The sequence below is a fragment of the Hippichthys cyanospilos genome, chromosome 11 (assembly GCF_059441005.1).
Source record: "Hippichthys cyanospilos isolate Australia breed blue-spotted pipefish chromosome 11, RoL_Hcya_1.0, whole genome shotgun sequence".
In the NCBI taxonomy this organism is placed as follows: Eukaryota; Metazoa; Chordata; class Actinopteri; order Syngnathiformes; family Syngnathidae; genus Hippichthys; species Hippichthys cyanospilos.
Genome location: NC_142379.1, coordinates 22,970,856 through 22,989,923, shown reverse-complemented (window position 1 = coordinate 22,989,923; position 19,068 = coordinate 22,970,856). Strand labels below are relative to the sequence as shown.

General features: G+C 43.6%; 1 protein-coding gene across 12 annotated transcripts in view; it reads right to left on the bottom strand.

The window, feature by feature from the left end:
- The window catches only part of sptbn4b (spectrin, beta, non-erythrocytic 4b), a 192,180-nt gene extending 173,253 nt beyond the window's left edge, over positions 1 to 18,927 (bottom strand). The window contains exons 1-7 of one of the 12 annotated variants that reach the window (XM_088426948.1): positions 18,765 to 18,927; positions 18,543 to 18,693; positions 14,986 to 15,147; positions 13,545 to 13,696; positions 12,414 to 12,587; positions 256 to 347; positions 86 to 166 (exon numbers count right to left, since the gene is read on the bottom strand). In XM_088426948.1, coding sequence (XP_088283074.1) covers positions 86 to 166; positions 256 to 347; positions 12,414 to 12,587; positions 13,545 to 13,696; positions 14,986 to 15,130 — 644 coding nt within the window. In that variant the 5' untranslated portion in view covers positions 15,131 to 15,147; positions 18,543 to 18,693; positions 18,765 to 18,927. Of the gene's footprint in view, positions 1 to 85; positions 167 to 255; positions 348 to 12,413; positions 12,588 to 13,544; positions 13,697 to 14,985; positions 15,148 to 18,542; positions 18,694 to 18,747 lie in introns of those variants that run through there. The other 11 variants (XM_088426947.1, XM_088426945.1, XM_088426940.1 and 8 more) reach the window with 11 other exon arrangements.
- Positions 18,928 to 19,068: the final 141 nt, after the last annotated feature.

Here is a 19,068-nt window from a genome sequence, read left to right as displayed (position 1 = left end):
AGATGGATCCATATAGACTCTACATCGGTAGGTCATATTTAAGAAGACTAAATAAAGATAAAAAAAAAAAAAAAAACACATGAACCTGTGCCTGTGTATGAGTGCATTGAAGGCCAGACCATCCCTGAAGCAGCTGGTGAAGTTCTGGATGTTCACCTCCGGATATCTAAAGAGCAAAAATAAATTAACAAATACATTCTATTAAAGGTTCTAAGTGTGTTAGGCTGTTAGCTGTGATGTGGGCTTTCCCCTCACCCTGCAGTTTTCATCTGACACCATAGCAGCAGTGCGTCCTTCGCCGAGCGTGTCTCACTGTTGTCTGCTGTAGCGATCTTGATCACCTGGATCTGTGCGAACACACATGTTGATTGACATTTATCCCTGTGACACAGACAGGCTCCTGGAATAGGTGTGTGTGTGAGTGTGTTTTGGATTCTCCATTGAGTGAGAACTGGAAAGAAATATTCCAGCAGCTGTGATTGACATTCATAACAAAAGCTGATTGGGTGGCTGCTAGGCTAACTTTGGTGGTTTAGGGGCAAATACTGTATCTGCCTCAAAATGCAACTCATCTAGAAGGAACCACATGACCAGTCACTATTATTACAGCAGGAATGAGGTGCATGTGTATGTGTACATCTGTGATTTACTTGGGGGAAGTTACCACTGTAGCCTGCAATGGTTCTGCTTTTATTGCCAGATGGCAACCTCCATCCAATGGGAATCTTTTCAGGTTGATTTTACCTGTGTTGAGCAACAGCATAACAATGCTAAATGGTAATGCTAAATGCTAGTGTGTGTTCCACTTGATGTCAGTGAAACAATGAACAAGCTATTTGGCGCAAGGTAACTGTTAACTGGTCACTTCCGCTTGTATGTATGTTAGCTCATCAACAAGCTCTGCTGGAGCTTGAGAATAATCCTAATCATTTGAATCAGGTGTGTTTGAGAGAGAAAACAGGAAAACATGCAGGACACCGGCCCCCGAGGCCTGGAATTGCCCACCCTTGCCCTAGGGGTTGGCTGTATTTGTGTTGTCTTGTCTCCATCATCAGGCGAAGTAATTGCTCTTATTTTCTGGTCCCGTCAAACTGCCTGGGCTGCAAAGGGTCACTCAGATGCTGGTCTGCTATTGGTCTGCGTCACGACTCCTTAAGACACTGGTCTGCTATTGGTCGGTGTAACTGTTAAAATGGTGGCATGCTACGGACTGGATCACATCTCAGTGCTTAAAAAAATACACAGCCATCTCCACCAATTGCTTAAGTGCAAATGATCCTTTAAGTCACAAAGCACTTGCTGGAATTGGGAGAGTGCTCGCTCTGACAGCGACTAGTAGTGTTGATTGTGTAACATCTTATTTACTATGTATGGTGTTTTCATTTATTTAAATTTGTTTTCTGTTTTGAATGGATATGTTCTTAGTTAACACATTCAAGTGATGCCCGAGAAAGAGAGAGAGGGGTGTGGCCAAGCGAGACTGACGTGAAAGGGTAAAAAAATAAAAGAGACTACACATTGGTCCAGTCATGTTGTGCTATTTAGTAGGAAGACTGCAGAATTAGGAATCAGGGTTTTACCTTCGGGGAATCCGAGAAGCTTCCTCCTTACCCTTCTCAAGTTTACAGACTGCACAGAATAATGTATATGAATTTATTAGTATCAAGTTTACAGCAGCAAATACAGAAAAAGCTAATTAGGCTCCATTCTCATGCAGCATGTGATAGCTTCTTTAGTTCATTATCCTGCTTGTCGGTCACCTTTTTTGTGAAAGGAACCCCCCCGCCTCACATCAACAGTCCAATTTCAATAAGCTACTCCCTCACTGTCCCTCGGTCTGAACGCAAACAAACCCTGTGACCAGGATTTCATAGTTCCTTGGCTGGTTTGTGGTGAAAGGGGCTAGCTATATCCTCAACTGTCATGTCAGAACATTGGTGATATGAGGAAAGAGCATCATACTGGCGGCGCCAAAATAATCCAACATACATTGATTCTATTGTGACTTCAGCCCTCGAGACTAGAGGGGGCAACTCAAAGTTTCCAGACTATGCTTCATCAGAGGAAGATGTGTGAAGTCTTCAGTCCATTGGCTCACAATGTCCTGAGTTGATGTCAGCAGTGCCACATCTCCACTGTGCACATTGTTAAGCGTACTGCTTCCCCCTCCTGAAATGCCGGATGGTGGACCAGAAATTTCCTCAAAGCCGTCTGGAAGCCATTTTACATGGTCTCACCAAACTCCTACCACTCCCGAAAGTTTGCCTCAGTGACTGCTGAAGCCACACTCTGCCTGGGCAACCAGTACCCGTCATCTGCCTCTAGAGTCACACTGGTCAAAAATGCCAAATAGGATTCCTTCCTCAGCTTGACACCACCCAGTACTGCTAGTGTCCACCAGTGGGTTGAGGACATCCACCACAACAGAGACCGACCACCTTACAGCCACAACTCCGATCAGTTGCCTTGACAACAGATGCGCGCAACATGGTCTACTCTGACTCAATGTCCCCTGCCTCCCACGGGACATGGGAGAAATTCTGCTGGAGGTGGGAGTTGACAGGACTCTGCCAGAGGATCCCAGGAGACCCTCATGATACATTGGGGTCTGCCAAGTCTGACCGGCATCCTCCACATCAGAGCCAACACTCCACAAGGTGGTGATTAGGTGACAGCTCCACCCCACTCTTCACCTGAGTCACTAAAATATGTGGCCAAAAATGCGACAATACAACTGCAAAGCCGATCATTGAACTGTGGCCTAGGGTTTCCCCCAGCAGAACAAGGGCACTCCCATTCTCAGAGGATTCCAAAAAGGGTGGATAATCTGAACTGCTATTTGGTGCATAGGCAGCCGAAGGCGGAGGGAGCCTTCCCTCTCATCCACTGGGGTAAATTCCAATGTACAGACGCAGAGGCCGCAGTAAGTATGCCAACACCTGCTCTGCGTCTTTCACCATGGGCAACTACAAAGTTGAAAAGAGTCCAACCCCTATTGAGAGGAGTGGTACCAGAGCCAAAGCTTTATGTGGAGGTGAGTCCGACTATAACTGGTCGGAACTTCTCAGCCTCACTCACCACCTAAGGCTCCTTCCCCACCAGAACGGTGACATTCAATGTCATTAGAGCTAGCTTCTGCAGCCGGGGATCAATACTCTAAGGTCCCCAACATTGGCCACCACCCAGCTCTCTCTGTATCGGACCTCTATGGCCCCTCCCACAGGAAGTGAGCCCTTGTAAGGGAGGACCCACGTCGTCTCTTTGGGTTGTGCCAGGCCGGGCCCCATGAGTGCGGGCCTGGTCACCAGGCACTCGCCAGAGAGCCCCATTTCCAGGCCTGGCTCCAGAGGGGGTTGGAGTGACCCATGTCCGGGAAAATGGTACATGCAATCCAATTGTATTATTATTCATCTATGACCCTTGCATAGTCTGATTCCTCACTTAGGAACTGTTTGACCCTATCAGGGGCATAAAGCCCAAGACAAATGAGCTCTTAGGATCACTGGGACACACAAGCCCCTCCACTATGGTAAAGTGACAGCGCAAGAAGGGTTCTTTGGACTCTGTTTATTTTAGTTTTTGCTCCTTTTTGGAATATTGCATTATAATCAGTGATTCACTGACTTTTTATTAGCGCCAACCACATTTTTTATTTATTTATTTATTTTTGGGGGACTTGAACTCCAAAAATTATCAAGCACAAGGTGATCTCTTTTAATTATTCTAGTTTTCATTTGGTTTCTAATTTGATCTTATTTCCATTATTTCTAGCTCCATCTTTGCTTTGCCATATTAATGTAAGTATGGTCTTATGCACATCCAACGAGTCCACCACTTGAAACAGCTACATATTTCTCATGGAGGAACTTTCCCTGCTAGAGGGATGTGCCTGTCTGCTAGAGTGGTTAGTATAGGCCCTAAGTGAGCTGCTAATAACAGTGAGCCTGTTGGGATGCATACTAGATTTAGCCCCTTTTTAAGTAAGCTAACCCATATCCACTCAATCTCAGTCTTCTGGCTCCCACACTCTAGATATTGGTGATATTAAACCTAGAAACCCTGCTACGGTAATGTTTATCCTAGGGGCCAAAGCCTGTGACATTGAAGCTAGCCTTAAGAAGCTGGCACGTAAGAGGCTTAGACACTTACAAATTAGAATATAGCTAGGACTTGTAATCTCACAAGAACGTAATTATCTCTTGCCCTTTGCCTGCGAGAGGCAATGAGGCAGTATTCACATATACAATCGTATGTATAAACAAATGTTTATACTGGATTTTATTCAACTTGTACATCCTTTTTATAGTTTTTATACTATATTTTTAAAACTCTTCTTGAGCACAGCTGCTGATTCACATATTGTCAGTTCTATTTCATAGTTGTTCCATAAACTGACACTTTAAACAGGTACACGCAATTGCTTTACTGTTGGCTTGTCCCCTCCCTGATGGCTCGCAAAAAAAAAAAAAAAACTGCAAATAAGCCGCACTTGACTAAAAGTTGCAGACATATATGGTTGGGTATCGTCATCCTTGCTATGAAAGCGACAGTTACGTATGTAACAGTGGCTCTATGAGCCCCGAATGACCGCCAGAGGCGGGGCTATAAGCATGGAATAAGCCGCCATGCGGGCGCAAGACAAGAATGCATACTATCAAAAACGTCATGTATATTACACCGGGGACATATGTAAGGCAGCATCACCCGGAAAGCTGAGAGCACTTGGAAGGACCCCCATATGAAACGAAAAGCTGAGACGACTTACAAAACGATGCCGTAGCATCCACATAAAAACGCAGTGCCCACACAGGGCACAAGAGATCGGCAGAGGTCCCATCGTCCCCAAGCGGGGGAACAAAACGATTGATGCGCAAAGGTTTGTTGACATAAGAAGAGGATCGCACCTTCGGAAAGAAAGTGGCATTCGGCCACAGAGTGACCGCGCCTCCATCAGGGAGCCATTCAGAGAAACCCACTTGAGAGGCACCTCACACAGGGGTTCAAAAGGAGGCCCGCATAGGGGTCGGAGATGCCAGGCCCCTTTCATGAACGAAGAAACAAGCAGGTGGCGCCCTAACGAGTCGCCATCAACCGACGTGTGGCGGGCCGCAATGGCAGCGACATAAACCTTAAACGTGGAAGGTGAGCGACCCTTGTCCAGGAGAGACTGCAGAAATTCCAAGACAGCAGGAACAGGGCAAACCACTGGGTCCGTGGCAAGCGGTGTGAACCACAACACAAACAACTTCCACCTGTTGTTATACAATTGCATGGAAGGAGCCCTGGTGTTGACAATAGTGTGCCTGACTGAATCAGAGCAGCAGCTCAGCAATGGGTCGGGCCCTCACTGGCCACACACACAGGCGAAGTCGATGAGGGTGGGGATGCCAGATCCGCCCCTCTTGCTGGGATAACAGATCTGACTGGGCTGGAAGATGCCAAGGGTCGGCAAAACACAGGTTGTGGAGCAGAGGGAACCACGTCCGTGCCGGCAAAAAGGGGGCCACCAGCAACAGGGTGTGGCCCTCCTGAAGGACCCTCTGGAGCACCATCCAGATCAGGGGAAGGGAAGGGAAGGAAAGGCATATGAGACAAAACGGCCAGGGATGCACCATGGCATCCTGCCCCAGTGGACTTTTGACTTCCATCAGGGAGAAACAAAGCCAACACTGAGTCGACTCTTGCGTGGCAAAGAAATCAACCTCCGCCTGACTGAAATGAGCCCATATGGCAAGCACAATCTCCGGATGCAGATGCCACTCCCCTGGCGCTGGAACCCCGCGAGACGAGTCCGCTACCTGATTCAGGACACCCGGAAGCTAGGCTTCCCGCAGACCGGCTAGGTGGGCACCCGCCTATTGAAGAAGGGCTGGAGTGACCAACAACAGCCTAATGGACCTGGTGCCCCCCTGGTGACTGATGTGGATTGATGTGCAGTACTGTTGAACCGCACAAGGACGTGCTGATCCCGAAGGAATGACAGGAAGTGGATGAGTGCCAGATGCACAGCCCGAACCCTAACCTGACTGATGCCCCTGAGTGAACTTGTGCTGCCAAACGGCACCACTTCCTGGTGAGATGGCACCACTTCCAGCTGAAAGCCCGCGGCCACCGGGCCACAAAGAATGTCGGCACCATGGGGCCATTGCGAGAAGACAGCGACGAGACACCCATAGTGTCGATCAGTGCCGATCTCTCTTGGCATCCAAGTGGAAGCCGTTCAACCACATCTGTAGGGGATGAAGGTGTAGGAGCCCCAGAGGAATCACCGTGGTGAGAGAAGTCAAGTTGCCCAGTAGGTTTAAAAAATTTCCGAAAGGGCATGCAAAACGTCCAGTCGCTGAAGTGAAGGGCAGGCCAGCATGCCCATGGAGTCCAGCGACACCCCACAAAGGTGGTCTGTTGTGAAAGAACCAGGGTCGACGTTGCCAAATTCACCCTGATCCCCAACTGAGATACATGACGAAGCAGCCAGTCGTCCAGTTACGGGAGAACTTTCATGTCCTTCGCCTGCAGGGGAGCAAGGGCTGCCTTCACGAAGCGAGTGAACACCCTTGGTGAGAATGAGAGGCCGAACGGAAGCACCTGGAACTGCCAGTGGGCGCCCCTGTAAGCAAGGCTCAGAAAACTCCTGTGATGAGGTGCGATGGGGACATGAAAGTAAGCGTCTGTCAGATCGACTGACGTGACACCTGACCACAACATGTCAGACGTCGTTACCATGCGAAATGGCAACCTCTTGAGGTAACGATTGAGCTCTTTCAAGTCCAAAATCAGGCAAAAAACACCTGTCTTCTTTGGTACAAGGAAGTAAGGGGAATAAAAACCCCTAGTGAGGCTTGGAAGGAAAACAGGTTCGATGGCCCCTTTGGCCAGGAGAGTAGTAATCTCCTGATTGAGGACCAAGGCCTTTGTCAGGTCGGCGATAAAGGTCTCCCGGACCCGACGTTGTATGGGGAGGCCGGCGCCGGAACTGCAACCTGTACCCCTGGGACAGGGTGGAAAGCACCCAGGGGTCTGACCCCAAAGCGGGCGGCATGGCTCGGTGGCAGAGTGGTCGTCTCCCAGCTAAAGGCCGTGGGTTTGATCCCCCGACCATCAAGACCATGTTTAAGTGTCCTTGAGCAAGACACTGAACCCCCAGTTGCTCCTGATGCTGCGTAATCAGTAGGTAAATGACTAGTTAGTGTAAAGCGCTTTGAGTACCTAAGGTAGAAAAGCGCTATATAAGTGAAAGTCCATTTACCATTTACCATTTACCAAAGCAGCCCACAGCCTGAGCTGCTGAGGGGAAAAACACCCGACGGCCGGCCCCAACAACTAAGTGACGTTGTAAAATGCACGAACGCACCAAGTAGGACATCCTCCGTCCGTGATCCCTTGTCCAAAGCATGTAGACCTGCCTCGCCAAACAACAAAACCCACTCAGTATCTCCTTTCTGTGCCACAGCCATGGCAGCGAAAAACAGGCGCGAGACAGAGTAGTCAATGCGAGCCGAGCGCGCACAAGCATTATAGGCCCTTGTAACCAGGTCATCTGCCATGCCACCTTGTACGTTAGGAAAATGCCGCGTTCTCCGACCGAGCTCGTCTGGTGACAAGAGCAAGGAAGTGACATCCTCCTCCACAACAGGCATGCGGTCTAACCCAATGTTAGCAGCATCCTGCAACACCGCCAACATACGCCCCTCAGAAGTAAGGTGGGCAAAAGCACTCGTATCGGCCCAACAGGACTGCAAAATATCTAATTAATGTCCACACTGTGGAGCAATGAAGGCAGCAGATGGGCGGCCACGCCGGAAAAAGGGATTTCTCCGGGGAGACTGGGGACAAGGAACATCCCCTTGAGGCCCCCACAAAGCAGCGCATAAAAGGGAGTGAAGTGAAGTGAATCCACATCACCCATACGGTGAGGGGAGAGCCCCTTTCAGAAGGAAGGGAACCAACATTGGAGTCCCTAGAATCGAACTCAGACCCACAGAAGCACGAGTCTGAAGCAGACAGAGAAATGGCATCCACATCCTTGTCAAGGTCCGGTGCAACAGTGCCTTGACAAGAGGACAGCTCACAGGAAGCCAAGCTTGAGATGCTTCTGCAACAATGCAAACATCCCATCCAATTGGGAATGCAAATAGGCAACCTCATCCTCTAACCCAGAAGCCCATTACTGGCCGGAAGCATAACCTTGCTTAGAGGAGGAAGCAGGCGGAGCTAGATTGGCAGATCGGCATTTCACACCTGAAACGGGCAGCAAGGAGACTGCCAACTCAACAGGAGGAGCCACGGACGTAGCCTTGTCGAACTCCAAAGAACCGGTCACATTATCCATGGCCACACTCACCTCCATGTCAATGTGCGCCGAGTCAAACAGTGTCCACCTCATGAGTCCGCCAGCACAACGCGATAGCCACAACTGGAGCACAGCACAGAGCCCTCCATACGACCGAGAAAAGTGCAACAAAAGCTGTCAAGGCAAGAGCCGGTGCGGGATGCAACTGCTGTGAGCCGGAGACAGGCAAGAGACACGGGGCCGAGAGCGGAGGCTAGATGCTGCCGATCGGCGAGAGGAACACGCCACAAAACAGTAACACAGCTGGTACCACGGAAGATGGACAACAGCAACCAGCTGAGATCGTGCGTGAAGTGCAAGAGATGCGGCACAGGCGGGAATGCAGCGAGGATGGATAATAGACGCAGCCGCGACACCAAAAGCTGGCGGGTGACTAGGCACACAAAAAGCCGCGGAAACTTCACAGCCAGGCAAAAAGAAAGCACAACTTTATGGTGAGCGCACACACATCAGGCCGTGAACACCATGAAAGGCAGCCGCAAACAAGTATTAATGCCGAAGTAGCAAACAAGAACAAAGAAACGGTGAAAATCACAAAAGAAAAAAAACATCGAAAGCACAAAAAAAAACGCAACTCACCCCGAGAAAGCAAAGCCACAGCAATCGTTACGCAAACCAAATGAGAATAAACCAACATAAGCGTCGCAGCCACCGGAGGGAGGAAAATAAACCACCAACCCAACTGACACAGTCAACAGGCTACAAGCGACAAAAGGAAATAAATAACAATAATTTAAAAAAAAACGCAATAAGCGCAGTACTTGTATGGCATGCAAACCAACGTGTCAGAAGGTTCTGATGGGAGACGCTGCCTTATACAGTATATTTCCCCGGTGTCATAAACATGATGTTTTTGATCGTATGCATTCTCGCCTTGTACTTGCGCGAAGGCTTATATTGTGCTTTCAGCACCGCCTCTGGCGGACTGGAGGGGCAAATTAGAACTAAAATTACATTTAAGCAGAGTATCATCAAGCAGCAGCTTAACAATAGAGGACCAGTACTATCACATCACATCACATCTAATGTTTTAATATTCAGAGGTCACATTGACATAAGTAAGATGAGGTATCCTTTCTAAGAGGTTTGATCTGAAACAAGAAAGTGCTGAGCCTGTCATACCAATATGTGTTAAGACACTAAGTATTAGTATATGTATATATATACAGTGGGCCCCCGGTTTACGAACTCCCCCTCTTACGAAACTTTTCGACTTACGAGCGTTGACCGCAGCGTTTTTTGTCCCCCACTTACGTACAAACCTTTCGTCTTACAAACAATCCGACATGCCGCCAGTAAACATGTTCACACAGTTATCTTCGCTTTGCTGCGTCAACGAAGTTAATTGTTCACGCTTGTCACAGTCACACTGTGACGCTATTGCTCTTACAATGTCACAGTCACTGTCTCACTCATGGTGTCAGTCACGGAGTCAGTCACGGAGATGCCGATATGCTATTGGTCGATTAAGGTCACAGTCCCGGTCTCACTCACGGAGATCCGGATATACTATTGGCCGGCGTCACGTCAATCACAGAAATGCCGATATGCTTGGCCGAACGCCTTCATCTAGCTCAGTGTTTCCCAACCTTTTGATCACCGCGTCACATTTAAAGCCTTGAGAGTGCTGTCAAAATAATATAGTAAGTGCTATGTTCATAAAACATGTACACAATCAGAAAACATCATAAATAATAAAAAAATAGAAAGGATTTATTTACCTTTGAGTGGCACTTGTTATGTGTGACACCCTGGGGTTATTGTTGTCATATATATTAGTGAAGTCTAATTTCGAAATAGTTACAAATGTCATTTATTTTTGTATTTTATATTATACTTTATATTATACTATTGTATTTTATATTTTGCTATATTTATGTTGTTTCTGATTTACGTTGTATCATTTTGGGCAAAAGAGAAAACCGGAAGTAGTGGTGAATGGTTCCGGGTTGGGGGGGAAGGAAAGGAGCGTGTCTGTGCTGCTGCTTCTCAGACAAAATCTGGGAAGGAAGCAGCTCACGTTGTCTTCCTTTATCCGTCACTCCTGCCTAAGCAGGTCTGTAAATGGGAGATAACTAATGACCGCTTCTGTTTTATTACATCGTGATATGTTATTTCTGTCGAGTTTTGTAGCTGTGAACCAACTTTTCGAATGGTATTGGCACTTAATTTAACATTAGTTTCCTGCCGTGCTAGCCTCGTCGTATGCGACATCCATTTTGTTTCGCAAGGCCTCCTTCGACGTGCTCCGATAAACTAAATGTGAAATGTCGTTCTTTTTCTGTTTGTTTTGCAACATAACAAAATTGTTCTTTGTTATTTCTGCCACTGTATTAGTCACAGAAAATAGATGGTGCAGAATACCAAATTAGAAGACAGTTGATGTCATTAATGTGCACTTTTGTAAAAAGAATATTTAGACAATATGTAAACGTAATGTTATTACAGGATATTGTGAAAGAAGAAGTTTGTAAAAGGAAAATGGTAATTGATTGATATGAAGACAGATTTATCGAAAGAAGGACTGACTGATTTGAATGAAAAGACAGAAATGTTATAAGTCAAGTTTTGTGTGTGTTGCGTTTAATAAACGGTCAGACAAAATCTGGGAAGGGGGCAGCTCACGTTGTCCTCCTTTATCCGTCACTCCTGCCTAAACAGGTAAATATGTAATTGTTGCTGTGGCCCACCGCGCTGGACCGGTAACATATGCCTATATTCCCTAGTATCTCCAGCTTTGTTTCCATATAAATCATCTTCTTACGTCTCCCTTTAACATCACTAGCAATCTTGGGACGCATGGCTAACCAATTCAGCTTGAGTTAAGCAATAAAATGCACTATAAATAGGGTTTTGTCACCACTCATAATTGAACAAAGCTTTACCGTTCCACCTTTTTTAAACAAGTGAGGCCAACCAATCGCAGAACAGCATCTTCAAAAGTAGACGCCGACTAATAGCAGACCAGCATTGTAGTGACGCGTTACATGGAAGCAGTTTGACGGCAATAGTAAATAAGTGCAAGGCATCATTGAAGTGCATCGCAACATTAAAAAACGTAAGCCAGGGACACTGTAACACAGGGGTCCACTGTGTGTGTATGAGTGTGTGTATATATATATATATATATATATATATATATATATATATATATATATATATATATATATATATATATATATATATATATATATATATATATATATATATATATATATATATAGTATTTTCTGCACTATAAGGCACACCGGATTATAAGGCGCACCCATGTATGGATTATAAAGCGGCATGGCTTGGTGGTAGAGTGGTCGTCTCCCAGCCGAAAGGCCGGGGTTCGATCCTGCTACCATCAAGACCATGTCTAAGTGTCCTTGAGCAAGACACTGAACCCCCAGTTGCTCCTGATGCTGCGTCATGAGTAGGTAAATGACTAGTTAGTGTAAAGCGCTTTGAGTACCTAAGGTAGAAAAGCGCTATGTAAGTGAAAGTCCATCCATCCATCCATCCAGCCATCCATCCAATTAATGACATATTTTAAAACTTTTCAATCACAATATAGTATTACTAAAACTAATAACAATAAAACCTCAAATAATAACTCTAAACTTTCAATAGCATAATAACTCAATGTCAATATGACCAACCTTGTTCAACTGTAAACACACAAAAAAAAGTAAAGCTTACTTTATCAGTTCTTTCCCCATCTACGAATCACAATCTCAATATTGATCCATATATAAGGCACACCCGATTATAAGGCGCACCCGATTATAAACACCATCAGCTTTTTAAAAAAATTAAGGCTTTTAGGTGCGCCTTGTAGTGCAGAAAATACAGTATATATATATATATATATATATATATATATATATATATATATATATATATATATATATATATATATAGATAGATAGATAGATAGATAGATAGATAGATAGATAGATAGATAGATAGATAGATAGATAGATAGATAGATAGATAGATAGATTTTTTTTGCATCTTACATTTACAGCAAAATTGTTCCGTTTTAATTTTGAAAATCTGGTCACCCTACATATGGTACCTGGAAGCGGAGAACAATGGTCCAAATGAGGCCCAGTGTGAGGCGATGGTTTCCGTCCACAATGTCATGTGAGCCCACATTCTCCAGGTGGACCCTCTGCTCCTTGAGGAACTGCAGTGCCTTGTCCACGTTCTCCAGAGAGTGGATGCGCATGCGGCCTTGAGTCGGCCTCGGCTGTAGGGGCAAAAAAACATAAATACTGTAAATTGCTGTCATGTGCAGTCCTCACTAATACCTGTATAGTTTTGTGAGCATTTTCTACGTAATGTGACAAGTGGCTGTCATTTTGAGGATTTTTTTTTTTTTAATATACAATGCATCTAAAATCCATCCATCCATTCCACACAGGAAGAAGTGAGCTGGATTTGAACTTGGGACTCCAAATTGTGAGGCAGACATGTTAACCACTCTTCCACTGAGCCACCCCCTCAATAATCCTTCATCACAAATAAAATAATAACAATTGCTTGGTTACATGTCACCCACTAAGTCACATGTTAAAGTCACAGTTAATATACAATATACAATATAATATACAATTAATATTCATATTCATGACAGTACTAAATAACTCCTTTTCTGGCTGATTGCTATACTGTTTTCGCTTTGTGGAGTGAATGGAAATAGTGAGAGCAAAGGGCAGAAAAAAAGCTCAGAGTAAGAAAAGTCGAGTGGTTGCTCCTTTTCTTTTGGCTTGTACAATTAAATGTTGCAACAGCAAGTCACTCACATAATTTGTTTTGACATTAACAAAACAGACATAAAATAAAGAAATTATTCCCTCTATGTATTAATCGTGGATGGAAGGAGGCGCCAAATGAAATCTTGCGGAGGGTGCCATGACACATTGGCTCTGCACATAAAGCTCTCCTGAAAAATCTTCTATTTGCATTTAGATGGAGTTTTTAGAACAAGGTCATGTGAAATAAATATGCAATTTTATCCCCCCCAAAAAACTCAATTTCTTTGAAACTCTTCATCTTGTTTAAAAAATTCTTGATGCACTGTAGTGAGGTCAAGGTGGCCATTCCAAAAAGATTGTCAGACTTTCTATTTGAGGAAATCTTTACACCTTGCTAATTTTATGATGTTTCATAGCGCACATAGGGTGACAAATTCCTGAGCTCTCACCAGATGCTCCCCGCTGAGGACCTCAAGCAGGCGTGTGAGCATGTAGCCATCGCGCAGGTCTTTATAGAGGTCAGAGATATGGCAGGATACTCGGGCCAGGTGGGAGTTAACCCATTTGGTGAACGTCTTCTTCTGGACGGCGTCTCGCTCCTCTGACAGGATTAAAAAACAAACAAACAAAAAAAAAATAGACATTATCCCGGTTATGCGACCAAAAGAACTGTCATGACCTTAGGGCCTTGGCTGTATGTCTGTTGGTTTGCCTCAGCTGGTGTTTTTAGGTAATTGCACTTATTTGCTATTGCCGTCAAATGCAACGCGTGACTACAATGCTGGTCTGCTATTGGTTGGCGTCTCCTCACGCAGATGGTGGTCTGCTATTGGTCGGCCTCATTTTTTTCACAAATGGCGGAACGATAAAGCTTTGTTTGTGAGTGGTTACAAAACCGTATTTATAGTGCATTTTACTGCTTAATTTGAAGTTGAAAGGGTTAGCCATGGGTCCCAAGATTGCTAGTGATGTTAAGGAGAGAAGTAAAATGATTTATATGGAAATGATGCTGGAGATAACCATATATATATATATGGGCATAACAAGCGGCACACAAAGGTAAATAAATCCTTTCTATATTTTTTATTTATGATGTTTTTTGATTGTATACATGTATATTATATACACGTAGCACTTACTATACTATTTAACATTCTTTGGATTGCCCATCATACGACCGAATTTACCTTACGACCCCAACTGCGGAACAGATTATTGTCGTAACACGGGGGCCCACGGTATGTATATATATATATATATATATATATATATATATATATATATATATATATATATATATATATATGTATATAGGGATAAATAAGCAAGAGTATTATGTTACATGGGATCAGGCAATGCATTGTTGTTTAATTTAATTTAGAAAAACACCATCTGGAGAAATACAGCAAATCACTAATGGGAGAAAAACATCCTTTCAAAAAAAAGTTGCTCTCTTATTTCTTTGAGATAGAGCAGTGCTTCTCAATTATATTTTGCAAAGCCCCCCCAGAGAAAGAAAAAGCTTCGTGCCCCCCCCACACACACACACTCGACTCATTGACTGTAAATAATCTATAAAAATTGTATATCTAAACCTGTATCCTCTTTAACATTAACAAAAGAAAAAGCAATCTAAATCTACTTTCAACAACTTATTTTTACAGTTTATACAGTACATTGTTTTACAGCTGAGTCTAAAACTGAAAAAAAAAAGTGTACAAAAAGTGCATCAAAGTGCCTGAAAGTGAAAAAAAAATGTTATCTTCTTGAAATTACATTTCACATAACAAAAACAAAGCTTTTTTTCCCAGGGGGGGGCGGTCCACTATTTGAGAAACACTGATAAGGGAAGGCAATATCATCCAGCCCTTGTAAAACAGTTGTCATTACCTGCCAGAGCTTTAATACGAAAGCTCTCAAACAATTTGGCGCTGGTGCACTCGCTTTCCCAAAACGCGGAGCTGACAGGCCGGTTGATATTGTTGAGCTGGCGCTGAGCGTTGGCGTTGTCCAGGTCCGGTGAGGCACTTGCCATGGTGCCCCTGACACACTCTCCAACACAAACACACAGATGCACGATATATATTATTGTAATAAACACCGGAAAACGCCAATAGGAGAGCTTGTAAAGAAGAGCTACTGCCACACTTGCACGACACATTGAACCACACAATTGTTTATTTGAAGCACAAAAAAAACACGTTGACAATGTGAGCCACATGTTGTTTAACCTCACGGTCAGATCCTGTCAGATTAGTGGAGACAGCTGCCATTGTTAATCACTCACACTCTTTCTTGTAGGCGTTTTCCTCCTTTTTGACCTGAGTTCTCATCAAAGAAGCCACCCTTTTGTTTAAATGCAAACTCCAGATGATGAGCACACCTAAGAGCTGACCCATGGGGCTTGCTCGGCCCTCTGCCTTTCAAATTTTGACACGTATATTTAGATCTAGCCATCGCTATAACCTTCAAGCAGTGAGACAGACAACCTCAATTATGACATGATGATCCACATTAACTCATTCAACATCATAAATGTTAACTAGTGCTAGGTATTGTGTCTTAGAAGTGTATTTCGACATACTGTATTGCAATACAGCAAAGGCGTATTGTGATATATCAGGCCATTGATTGTAAAATTTAAAAAAAAAAAAAAAAAAAAAAAAAAATATATATATATATATATATATATATATATATATATATATATATATATATATATATATGTAAAATAACAATGTATCAAACAATGATTGAAAAAAACTGAAGGAAATCCTTAGGCTAGACAAATTCTATTTATGATTTTTCAGAAGCCACACATTATTGACGTCTATGAGCTCACATTTTTTATTTCAAGCATGCCCTTGACTGTGTTCATATGGTCCAAGCAGTTAAGAATACTCTTTCACAGATGTTGGCATGAATATTATATTATTATTGTGCACCACTTGGTATTCTTCTTTTTCTACCATTTTTGCTCTTCAACTGTAAAACAGATCTGTTAAGTCACTCGCGTTGGTGAAAAAAAATACGACAAAAAACAAGGAAAAATGTATTGTTATAAATTTTCAAATGTGAAATCTCTAGATACAATCACTCTTGTACAGGTTATTTTTTTCTTATTACGAAAATTACTTAGCATTTAAAAGAAACAAAACTAAATAAAACAAAACTAAACTTGAAATCTCAAAATTTCCTTTTGAATTAAACGCAACATGAAGATTTACTTCTCATTCATATAGTTGCTGGAATATTATTGCACTTTTAAGGAACACATGCAGGATCTTACTACGGATGACTGGAACACAGTGCGGAAGCCCGAGATAGGACAACGACTGCACAAATGAAGAAAAAGCTATCCTGGTATCATAGAGTTTTACTTTTCTGCTGTTTTGCCCTCCTCCCCTGCCGCCACTCTTACTTTAGAACATGGCCTTCCAAGTGCAATGAATGATTTACATGTAAAACAAAATATATAATTTAACAAAAATCATGATACGAAAGCCACTTTGGAGCAGATTGATTAAAAAAATGAAATATTACAAAAATAAAGTGTTTCAAAATCAATACACAATATATTGGAAACTGTGGAAACTGAACGTGTATTCCGTCACTTTGTATCGCAATATATCAATATTATCGCCCAGCGCTAAAGTTAACATGTAGCTCAGAAAGATAATTTAAACACTTCATGTTTTAAAAAGAATTTAAAAGAAGGAAAACCTTTTCTGAGCTGCTCATGATCTGAGTCCAGAGCAACCGTTACTGCTGTGACAAAATATTTAGCCTTTGTGGATTTCTGTGTTGTTTTTTTTTCCATATTTATCATTGGCAAAGGCTTTTCTTTTTCACCAAACTAATACAAAGATCCCACTGAGTAGGGATGGGACTTGATACAATTTTCTGATTTCATTCTTGATTTTGTTCGACAATTTGGTTGTTTCTGGATTTCTTTATTGATTATTTTATGAGAAGAAAAAAACATAAATAGCATCCACTTTGTTTTATGTCTTGGACTTAAAGCAGCCCACCAATGTTGATTGGTTCAGTTTGCTAACTATATTTCTGCCAATTATTTTGGCCTCGAATCCATCTGCCCAATATGACAGATGGTCTGGCCAGTCCTTACAGTATGTGTAAACAATAAGATATATGTTCAAAAGTAGCATGACCTTACAAACCCAAAAGTGAGGTCTTAAGAGCCTACTCTGGGTTGAGAATTATTTGAATGCCACTTAATTACACAGTATTGTTCATAACGGTGATGGGTGAAACATTCCATTCGAAAAATAACACGCAACTTTAACATTTTCTGATATAATCTACAATTGACCTATTTTAACTGGCTAAATCCAGGGTTATCCACTGTGTCAAATGGGTGCTACCCTTTTATGAAAACTTACTTACGAGAGATGCGAAACACAAATCTCACAAAGACCAGATGTCTTGTGAGATTGAGTCCCTTGGTGAATAGTCATATTTAGAAACTGCATATTTAGAAACTCGTACATATTCTTGGGTTGTGTCAGTGTGATATTAAAGTTGGGTTGATGAATTGAAACATGCAAGCGATAAATATGCAAAAAAGAAACAAACAAACAGAAATCAGGATGAAGGCAAATACTTTTCATAGCACTGTAAGTATTTTTTAATTGACAAGCAGTGGCAAAATGGCTACCCCTGAGATGGATAAATGGGTAAATTTTCCACAAACTCGCGAATAATCAGAATAGTGTGTTTAGACTGAACATATTGTAAAGACAAAAATGCAATTACCCCTTTAAGTTCTGAACTTTAGGGTTAAAAACTGGGCAAGGGCCTTCTTGTGTGGAGTGGAGTTCCCCTTTTACGTAATCCTCCTTTATAATGGCTTTCTCAACAAATATTTTGAGCATATTAAGGCTGTCTTTTGGAAAATGTCTAGTACACACCGGACTGTGCGAGCCAATGTAGAGATAGGTATTGGTCACCATTTAGACTCCAGCCTGACTTCTCTACACAACGGACTGGTCTGAAACCCAAGTACAAACACTCGCATAGACAAACACTCTCTCACAGGTCAAGTCCACTAGATGCAAACCACAACATTGGAGCGTTCGGGCAGACAATCATACCACTTATCTATACTGTTCGTCACAAAACAAACGAAAGAATGGTAAAGATAAAACCTAAGAAAGAAGTGTGCAGCCGTGTTTGCATGCATTGAATCCCGATGCTGCTATATAAGGCCTGCTACTACATGGCCATGGATACTTTCGCTTTCACGCTCGCTCTGACATCAACGGCGGACACTGGTCACGCGTGCACCATCAATCACATGTACACGGTGCACGACCGGACAACTGCGGTATTCTACCTCCGCAGCTTGAGGCATGCCTGGATGCCGACTCTCCCATCGCCTCAGTTTGCGACCCCCTCCCTCCCTCCCTAGATAAACCCCGCTTTACCGTTCGCGCAAGTGCTGAGGTCGGACCTTTGTGTCTCCCGGCAATCTAGCCGCCGTCGCAGCGTTCCTCAACAGCTGCAATCCGGGAGCCGATCCGATCCGAGAAGGCCACCGATTAAGCGCCGGCTCGGGAATTTTTGGCCTGGCTGCGGCTGATGAGAATGACGATTTTAACATCCATAGGTCGGACCCCCCACCCCACCTACCGACCACTTGACAATACCTCCTCCTCCTCTTCCTCTTTCTCCTCCTCCTCTTGGACCTCTGTCTCCTCAAGGCGGAGGTGCGGGAAATAGTGGTTGTAGCTACACCCGGGACGGGAGGGGTCAAAAGAAAGAGCGGCAGATCATCAAACTGACACTAGAGGGCCCCCGAGCAATTCACTCAAGGCCAACAATAGAAACGTTACAGCACTGTATTATTACGCTACATAAGTGTAATGTATTTGAGCAAAAGGGGTATCCGTACGGAAAGGACTTGGGGACAGGGGTGCCTGATGTACAGGCGGTGGGTGGAACTGGTATGTA